This window comes from Notechis scutatus, chromosome 2 (genome assembly GCF_049901735.1).
Source record: "Notechis scutatus isolate UNSWTSFEM ecotype Mainland chromosome 2, rNotScu1.2, whole genome shotgun sequence".
Classification (NCBI taxonomy): Eukaryota; Metazoa; Chordata; class Lepidosauria; order Squamata; family Elapidae; genus Notechis; species Notechis scutatus.
Window position 1 is genome coordinate 4,283,550 of NC_142010.1, and position 9,931 is coordinate 4,293,480.

Genomic DNA, 9,931 nt, shown 5'->3' on the forward strand with positions numbered 1-9,931 from the left:
TGAATTCTACTGTATAGCGCAATACTAATGCAGCATCAAGGGTTTTTCAATTCAATTGTGTAGAATGTGAAGGATGTCTATTTTTTTGTGTGTTATTATTGCATAGTCAGCCAGATGTTCGGACTGGGTTTGGCATTTTTACCTACCTATCGAAGTCCTTACCAATGACCTGGGCAAATCTGGATGTTTGATGGTGCTACAGATATCGCCGCAGGATCAAAAGCTGTTCAAAGTAAAGCTGCCTTCTGCAATTGACTGATGGCAAATTGTCAATGCCAATGGTGTTCAAGTGGTGCTCCAGTTCTTTTGGGACTACCCTGGCTTGCCTTTGCCATAGTTGTTCTATTTCTATTTGTTTTATTATTATTATTTATAGTTTTTCTTATGTATGATGTACACTGAAGATGGCATTTAATTTCATTATACGAGGTTCAATGACAATAAACTTAAACTTAAAGGTAATGCAATGAAATTGCAGTTAACATCTATCACAGTGTCCCTGCAATCCCAATTAGGGTGCTTGCCAACCGGCATGTATTTATGATAGTTGCATTAATTGGAACACCTTACAACCTACAATGATACCTTTAAAACCATCAAACATCTGTCTCTTCTTGGGAAGGACTCAGTAGGTGGATAAAAATGCCAAATTCAATCTAAACATCTGGCTGACTGTGAAACCAACCATAATACTGGATCATATCAAACATTTCTAATTATATTGTGTTGAAGTTATCTGAGGAAATGTCTAAAAAGCCCTGAAGTACAGTACATTCTCTTTACATTAAAATACTGCTAAATACAACCAGAACTTTCTAAAATAGGAAAAACTGCTGGAGGATCTGCAAATCTCTGAGACTGTAAAGAAAAGGGTGGATTCACTTACTTCTTCAAGATGCTTCCAATGTCCTAAAAACAAGAGAGGCAGAAGCATTGAAAGGAGCCTCTGCTAGGCTGAAAACTGCAGACACTAACAGACATATAAAGTAATTCCATTTTTTTTAATTTAAAAAACTCCCATTGTATTTTCCCAAGTCATTATAGTTGTGCTTTTAAAGTTGTAGCAACATTTCGGCAGAATCTCATCTGCCATCATGGAGGCTTCTGTATTGTGTTCGTCTTTGAGTCAGACTTCTACAGTTGTTTTAAATTTGGGGCTGGAAGCTACTGCTGTGCCAGAATGGTTTTTTCTTCATCCTCATTGGTTGGGAGTCTTGGTCTGTGTTTATTGGTCTTGGGGTTTGCTGTGTTCTGCTTGATTGGTGTTTCTAATATCTTCTGTCTGTTTTGTGGCTTTTTTGTGTCTTGATTGGCTGGCAACATTGTGTTCTTGTATTGGGCTTTTAGTGCAGCTTGGCTCGGGTAAATGGATGGCTATCATTTGTTAGAAAGCTAGGTTTCATCTGGGTGCCTGGTTGGGGTGTGTTTGAGCTGGAGGTATCAGGGGATCTGTTTGTGCCCAGGTGCTTGCCTGGCTAGTGGTGTGGAATTTTTTTGTTTGTGAGTGCAGGCTTCCAAATAATTGACAGTCTGGTGGAATCATCTCTTCTATTCATGCTTTCAGGTCTTTTTCAATCTCTATAGCTTCTCTGATAATTCTGTGGCTGGGGTTTCCTATAGTGGCTAGGGTTTTGGTGCCATTGAAGTTGATGCTATGACCTGTGCCTTCCATGTGTTGGACTAGTGAGGATGTGTGTTCCAGCTTTTTACTGCATTTTGTGTTCATCCAGGCGGTACTTATTCTTCTATTGGTCTGTCCAATGTATGTGGCTGGGCATAATGCACAGGGGACTTCATATATGCCTTGGTTTTCCAGGTCAATTTTATCTTTGGGGTTTCTAAGGATGGCTGCTATTTTTCTGTCTGTTTGGAAGGCAGTCTTGATGTGATGCCTGTGTAGTATCTCACTGATTTTGTCTGTAGTACCTCTTATGTAGGGCAGGACAGCTGTTCCATAGGTCTGTTCATCTTCTAGGTCTCCATTATGTCTCAGTGTGTTTTTGTGGATCAAGCCAGTGATTTTGCACAACTATAATGGCTGACGAAGGAGAATACCGAACAAAGCTGAATACCAAGGCACTTTGGAAAATCCAAGTGGTTATAATATTTCGAAGGAAGGTCATCAGTGTTGGGGTTCTCCTTGGCTGGAATTAAGGGGATGGGAGACCCTACAAAGAAAGCCCACCACCCCATCCCCTAATAGGGGCAGGAACTTCAAATTGTGAAGAATATACAGAGTCAGTGACCAGCACTTTGAATTCTTGCTTTTCGCATGGCCTGCTTTTTCTGTATTACATGATGTATCCTTAATTTAAGCCATTTAGTCCTTGATGAAATACTGTAGTTCATTTAGTGACTGTTCCTTTCCATAGAAAGAGTCCAAAAGATTACTAAATGAGGAGTTAAAAGATTTTGAACCTTGTCAAGTGCAGCTAGAATGCAGACAAGGAAAGATATCTCAATCTCCACAAGAGAAGAAAAGAATGGAAAAAGTGATGGTGCTAGAAAAAATGAAAAAAAAAAAGACTGCTTTAATTAGATATGACCCATTATTTGTACTTGGAAGCTGCTTCTAAACTTTGTGCTCGAGATAGGAAAAAATGAACTCTCGATGCTTGATTTTGCTTCTTAGGCTAATTTGTTTTTATAGACATGGCTAATAATGACTAGATATGCAAAAATAAAAAGTTGAGGCTGTAATTTTATTTTTGCATTTTACTATGCAGAAAAAAGATGTTTTCTTTCCTTTATCCTACACTTCTATCCCATTCTTATCCTTCTCCATTTGACTTATTTCTTTATTTTCATTGGTACTTTTCACTATTATATTTTTGATTAAATTTATGGGGAAAAAAAAGGAAAGAGTCAAAAAGAGTATTCTGTGGAGGAGCTAAAGTATGCAGAGCGGAGCAATGAAGATGATAAGGGCTCTGGAGGCCAAACCGTTCAATGAATTTGGTATGCTTAGCCTAACCAAGGGAAGGCTTAGGGGAGACCACGACAGCCACCTTCCAATACTTGAAGGGCTCTCCTAGGGAAAGGGCATGGATTTACTCCCCATAGCACCTGAGGGAATAACAAGAAGCAAGCCTCCCTGAGTTCTGGGTTATACATCACTGGAGGCTTTCAATAACAGTTTGGACAACCATTTTTTCAGGATGGAATAAGGACTCCTGCCTTGGGCAGAGGATTGGACTAAAAGACCTCCAAAGGTCCCTTCCAGCCCAAGTTCTATGATCTCCACTTCCTGTCCTGACCTGTAAGAGTTGGCTGGCTGGCTGCTGAAGCTTCTCTTCTATCTCCTGGATGAGATGGTCAAGAGGCGCACTTCCTCCATCTGCTTGGCCAAACCCTTCTCCTTTCTTGCCATAATAGCCTCCTCCGTCTCTTCCATTTTTAGTCAATAGAAGCTTCTCCTGTCCTTCCAACCAGAGTTGTAGTTCTCTGAATTCAGCCACTATTTTTTTTTTGACTTTTCAATGAGATCCTGGAACAAGAAAGGCATACTTTTATTTTAATTATTTTACTTAATTATTTTTATTTTAACTGCTATAATAATTAAACGGATTCCCTTCCAGAATTGAGGTGGAAGAATTTCCTAAGGGAGAAAAATAACCCTTTTGATATAAAAAAAAGGGCAGAGGGAAGGTTTCTAAAAAGAAAAGGTTTAGGTTTAAATGATCTCTCATGAACATTTTCTTGGCAATCAGGATTCCAAAAAAAGACACAGAAAAATGTTTGAGTTCACATTTTTTCAATAAGATGAAATACAGTTTGCATTTATTATGCCAACCAAACCCGTTGTAGAAAAGACGGCTCATGGGATAGCTGCATTTAACCCAACTGTGACTCATTCAAGCAATGGTGACATCTCAGTCCCCAGGCTAAGAACAAGTTCTGTGTCCTAATACTGTCTTTAGCTTGAATTTCCTTTAAGTCAGAACTTTTACTTGCAAACAGGCTGCCTATTATCCAAGATGGCGGATGGGGTTCTCCTTCCTATTAGCTCAAAGCTCCTCAGCATTGGATCAATACTTACAAGCATCTCCTGCACTCTTTGCTCTGTGTCTCTTTTGTAAGTAGCTATTTTTCTTTCTGCTCCTTCTGAGCCTTCAGACAATCCTCCACCTTGATCTGAAGCGAAAATACAACTTTGAGTTCACTAATGATCACAAGGGTGAAAAATCTTATGACACTTTTTCCGTTGCCGTTGTAACTTGAATCATCACTAAGCGAATGGTTCTAATTCCAAGGACTACCTGCAATGACATTAAATAGAGCTGCCCGAGTCTCCTGTTTGCAGTCATCCCAGAAGCATCACTGAGAAATGAAAGTTTGGGCTGATCCAGCAGGAGTGTTTTTCAGGGTCTGCACTCAAGATTTTGGAGGACTCCATGACAATTTGGCTCAAGAGCAAATGTGGAAAGGGAGCTGGCAAAGGAGCCTATTTCTCCCCTACAGGCAATTTCCTTTGCTAAGCAAGACAGGGACACTGCATCATTAATCATCATTAATACTTGCCATTTGCCAATCACCCCAATTTTGATGAGTGACCCCAGGGAGGCTACAATGGTCATAAGTGCGAAAACAGTTGTAAGTCACTTTTTTCAATGGTGTTGCAACTTTGAACAGTCAGAAATTGAATGGTTCTAAGTCAAGGAATATGGTAAATCTGTCTTCAACAAATAGGAGTATGAGAGGATGAAGCAGGAGGGGAAGGTCTCAGGCTGGAATCAGGGAAGTTTGTTAAAGGAATGGCCCAGGCAGAAAGCTGCAGATGAGTATAAGAAGACCAGGAACGAAAAGATAAACAATATGTATTTGCCTAATAAATAATAATAAGGTTTAATTCTAAATTCTTTCATTAATCCCAATCTAAACATTTTTTAATTTCATTTCAATTATTTCTTTATGTTTAAAAACAAATACTAAAGGATTATATTTGAAATAATTGAAATGAAACAAAATTGATTGAAATTAATGAAAGAGGCTAGAATTAATGTGTTTGTTTCTCTCCTTACTGAAAATTTGGAATGGAAAAGGTAATAATAGAATTAAGTATGCATATATCAATGTATAATTTCTGTCATATTTGTATGTAAAGATGATGACCCGGAAATATGTTGTCCACCAAAAAGAGATTTTTGTTTTTAATATGAAAACTGAATAAAGTCTGTTAAAAAAAAAAAAAAAAAAGACCAGGAAGTTAGAAGGACTCCAGTTAGAAGGATGCTAGCTAAGGCACATAGACATACACTTTGGTAACTTACTATAATAATAAAACACACACCCTTTTTGATAAGAAAGCTTATTAGTATAAAATATGCAATTTATGAAGGAGGAGGAGAAAAGAAACTCATGTCAGGGAACCAATGAGTGATTTTTACCTTGTTAACTTCCTTCATCTTAAATGTGTAAAATTTGTATTTGTAAATGGTTAGGGGTCTCGGCTTTTTTTAGCTGCTGGGATCCTTTTGCTGAAGTAGTTCAATTAAAGTTCTTTGAATCTCCTGTCTGGTTCTGATTGGGATCTGCTCAAGGCTAAACCCATTTTGCGGACAACAGAGGAAGCAAGTAAAGTGATCTAAGGATTGCCAGGAAAGCCAAGGATCTGGATGCCTCCCCGCAACGATTCCTCCTGGCTGATTCCTACCTGGCATTCCTGGAAAGCCTCCTCCGCAGGGATCACCCGGTGGCCCTCGTGCTCTTTGGATCGGTCGCAGACCCAGCAGATGAGGGTCTCGTGGTCCTTACAAAAGAGCTTGAGGGGCTCCCGGTGCTTCGGGCAGAAGCTCCCCCCTTCCTCCTCCGGATGGCGGCTGCATCCCCTGGCCACTTCAGCCACCCGCGCCAGCTGCCGGTTGGGGAGGACGCTGCGGGGCGCGAAGGTCTGTCTGCACTCGGGACAGGAAGCCTCCGATTCCGACGTCCCCCAACTGCGGGTCAGGCAGCCCCGGCAGAAGTTGTGGCCGCACTGCGGGATGGACACGGGGTCCTGGAAATAGTCCCGGCAAATGGAGCAGGTGGCTTCTTCCAGCAAATCCTGCAAGGAGGCTCCGGCCGCCATCGCCGCCTCCAAAAGGGAAGAGAAAGTTTAGTTTCGCTTCTTTTCCTCCAAATCACGTGAAGCCTTTTGGACTCCGCCCAGGTAGGAAACCGAAGTGAATGGTTGTTGCTTTTGCGATGGTCTTCGCTGGCTTCTTAAAGAAGAACTGCAGTATTTTAAAAAGAACAAATTGGGGATGAGGAAAAATTCGCGGGACGGACCCCGATCCATTATTATTGGCCCAACCAGCTCGTTAAAGGCAAAATTGTTTTAAAAACTGGAGAGAAGCAAATCCTTCAGACGAATCCCGATCTATTACAATTGACCCCAGCATCCTGTTAAAGAGAAAAAAAAACTTTTTATAAACTGGAGAGATGCCCCACCCATCAATTATTGATCCAAACATTCTGCAAAAGGAGAGGTGGGGAAGTGTGGCCCCTTTATATGACTTGTGGATTTCAAGTGGGGTCTCCTGTTTGAGCAGGGGGCTAGACTAGAAGACCTCCAAGGCCCCTTCCAGCTCTAGTCTGATTGATTGATTGATTGTCTTCAACTCCCAGATTTCGTGAGCCAGGTGGTTCAGAAATATTGGAAGTTGAACTCTGCAAATTATAAAAGGGCCACCGTTCCCCTCCCTCCCGTTAAAGGAAAAGTTTGAAAAATCCGGGGAGAAAGAAACATCCATGGGACGGATTCCCGATCAATTATTCTTGATCCAACCAGCTTATTAAAGGGGAAAATGCTTTTAAATAACTAGGAAGAAGGAAAGATGTTATGGGACCAGAGAGAGCAGACTTGGAATGAGAGAAACAGTAAGAAGCCCTTGATAAAAGCCCAAATCTAATGCTGCAGCGGCTGGGATGTCTCAGAGATCAAGGGGAACAAGGGGGAGAAATTAAACTCTTTTCGGTCAGTTTTAATACGAATATCCGGCAGAGGAAGAACTGCCTGGACTGCCCCCTTCCCAGCCAGCCAATCAGGAAATGGATCAGGAAAAGCTCTAAAACTGGCCAAAAGTCACTGAGAAGAGGCAGCCTGGGTCAGTCCGTACAAGGGAGACGCAGAAGGCTATCTTGTAGGTGTAGAATATGGAATATACAAAAGGTGCAATAAGATCATTTGGTGAATAGAAATCTTCCAGTTCGAGGTGCCTGAAGGCAAAAGATGGATAGAAAGAGTCCTTCGTAGTCTCAGGCCAACGTAGCATAAGCGCACCATCGTGCCTATTGTCCCTGTCCTATTGTTTCTCTTATTCTTTTATTTTTCTTATATGTACCCATTTCATGTATTCACAACTATGTATACACTTATACTTATTATCTTGTAAACAATTGGCAAATCAAATAAATAAATAAATAAAAATAAATAAACTTAGGACAGGAGGGGAGGAGGGAAATCTGGTGGGTGGAGAACATCTCATACACCTTTGCCCTTTCTTCAAGGGCTTTTTGAGGGGCTTCTTTAATCAGAACAGGGTCTCTGAGGGGACATAGACAGCCCCAAGCCCCCCCCCTTTATTTTGCCTTTTGGGTGGTGGCCCCTCTTTTATACAATGCCCTCCCCAGAGTCCCTCAATTGGCACCCACAGTGGCATTATTTTGGCACCAGGTGAAGGTTTTTCTGTGGAAGGAAGGAAGGAAGGAAGGAAGGAAGGAAGGAAGGAAGGAAGGAAGGAAGGAAGGAAGGAAGGAAGGAAGGAAGAAAGAAAGAAAGAAAGGAAGGGTTGGAAGAAAAATCCTTCTGGTTCCATTCCAGGCTGGTAAAAAAGATGCTGGAAATAACATGGAGGCTGATTGGAAAAAGGGTCCATTTTTTGATGCAGAACCACAAACAGCATGAGGTTCTGGGACAGCTGACCAAATGGCTGAATGAGTGGGTGGATCTTTATAGTATCTGTAACTCTGAAGTTTGGGATTTGTGCAATATGGGATTTTTATTCTGAAAGGGTGTTGGGTGATTCTTATTGTGGCTGATGGCTTTTTCCTGTTAAGTTTTTTGAGTGGTGGGCTGCTTGCTCTAATCCTATCACTCTGATTTTTTTGGCTGTCGAAATTGCTGCAAGGGGTTTCAAAATATCATGTCTTGAATTGACTTCTGCTGGCAGTATTTGCTTTGCTTATGAATGGAGCCATCTAGATAGCTGGCTTCCTCTTTCACTAAGTTCGTTATCTTAAGTGCCAGCAACTGCTGTGGTCTATTAAGAAAGACTGGGGGCTGCTTTCTGCCTCCAAGGACATGTTTCTCCATTTCTCCTTTGGGGAAACATAATATTCCCCCTCTATTAGTTCCCCAAAATATTTCATTTTGTGGGGTGGGGGGCTTAGGAAGGAAGTAAAGCACCACTAATATGACTGTGGTTACTGTACTACTACTAGTAAACAGCTTTGGGTTATACTTTAGAGACCTAATTTACAGAACATTCACATCTAAATCTCTTTTTAATATTCCATATTTCTGTTTCAGGGAAACCTTCAATCTGGGAACATTTAACATTTTATCATCTAGTGTATTAAAGGGAAATACAGTATAGTAAATTCCATCACCTAATTTTTTAAAGCCTGTATTCTAGCTAGTGTAATAAGTGAACCCATTTCTCTATAACTGGCTGTAGCATCCTTTTTTACACTCATTGACACTCTGAATGAATGATTCTTTTCCCAACTAAGTGTCCAAGCTGGGCTGAAATGAAGATGATTTTTTTTAAAATTAGCAGATCAATTCATCACAATCTACATAAAAGGAATTAAATTCTGTTCAGTTGAGATCACCATTCAAAACTGTGTTTGAATTTAGCCTGGTGGTTTATTTTTATCTCCTCCTCTTTGTTTCCATTTGCTCACAAAAATATTTGACTAGCATTCTTGGACCTGTAGATATCAATAACAGAGATTTTAAATGGATATCACCAGGATTCAAACTCAACTCAGCGAGGTAGGTTGTTTTTTTTTTTACTTCTACAACCCATTCAGTAATTTCTATTTCTATTTTTTTGGGTGGTGGCCCCTCTTTTATACAATGCCCTCCCCAGAGTCCCTCAATTGGCACCCACAATAGCATTATTTTGTCACCAGGTGAAGGCTTCTCTGAAGAAGGAAGGAAGGAAGGAAGGAAGGAAGGAAGGAAGGAAGGAAGGAAGGAAGGAAGGAAGGAAGGAAGGAAGGAAGGAAGGAAGGAAGTGTTGAAATGTTGTCAAAATGCCTTTCTTCTGAGGATTCAATTTTCCTGCTGGGAGAGCTCCGGCGCAAGGATACGGACAACTGCTTGAAAGCTGGATCTTTTAATTTTTTCAGGAAGGCGAGAGATAGCAAGAAGTCTGCGTTCCTGGGCTAGCTACCTTTGTATGGTAAGTCCCTGATTTTTTATACCCTTTTTTCCTCCTTTTGTGTGTGAGTGCTTGTGTTTGTATTTCTTAACGTTTTAAATCCTGTCAGGGGTTGTCTTCATTTCCGCCGGAGGGTAAACTCCACGGGGTGCGGAAGGCAAACTTTGCGGGGTGGTTTGATTGGATTATCGGTTTCGTCCTAATCTCTTTTAGCTTAATGGTTTCTTATATTTGTTTTGTGGCAATCTCCTGTCTCCTTTGCAATATATTTTGTGACTTTTGTCTGTTTTGCTGATTTGGCATGTCTTGTGTTTGTGAGGGTTTTCTTTTCTTGTTTCCCTAGTTTTCTTAATTTTTTGGGCTTTTGTCTAAGGGGCTTCTTTAATACCTTTTATTTGATTCCTTTTCCTATGCAAGTTTGTTTTATGGCTGGCTTGATGTTCCTTTTGGGCTTTTCCTGCTTGGGTGACACCACTGTCCTCGTGAAGTTCCCTTTCCACAATCCTTCATTTTTATTTTTATTTTTATTTCTAGAGGGTGGTCTCTGATTGAGTGTCTGGGTA

General features: G+C 40.8%; 1 protein-coding gene across 1 annotated transcript in view; it reads right to left on the reverse strand.

The window, feature by feature from the left end:
- The window catches only part of LOC113428835 (E3 ubiquitin-protein ligase TRIM11-like), a 19,631-nt gene extending 13,536 nt beyond the window's left edge, over positions 1-6,095 (reverse strand). Inside the window, exons 1-2 of the mRNA XM_087953376.1 lie at positions 5,654-6,095; positions 887-909 (exon numbers count right to left, since the gene is read on the reverse strand). Coding sequence (XP_087809502.1) covers positions 887-909; positions 5,654-6,067 — 437 coding nt within the window. The 5' untranslated portion in view covers positions 6,068-6,095. The remainder of the gene's footprint in view (positions 1-886; positions 910-5,653) is intronic.
- Positions 6,096-9,931: the final 3,836 nt, after the last annotated feature.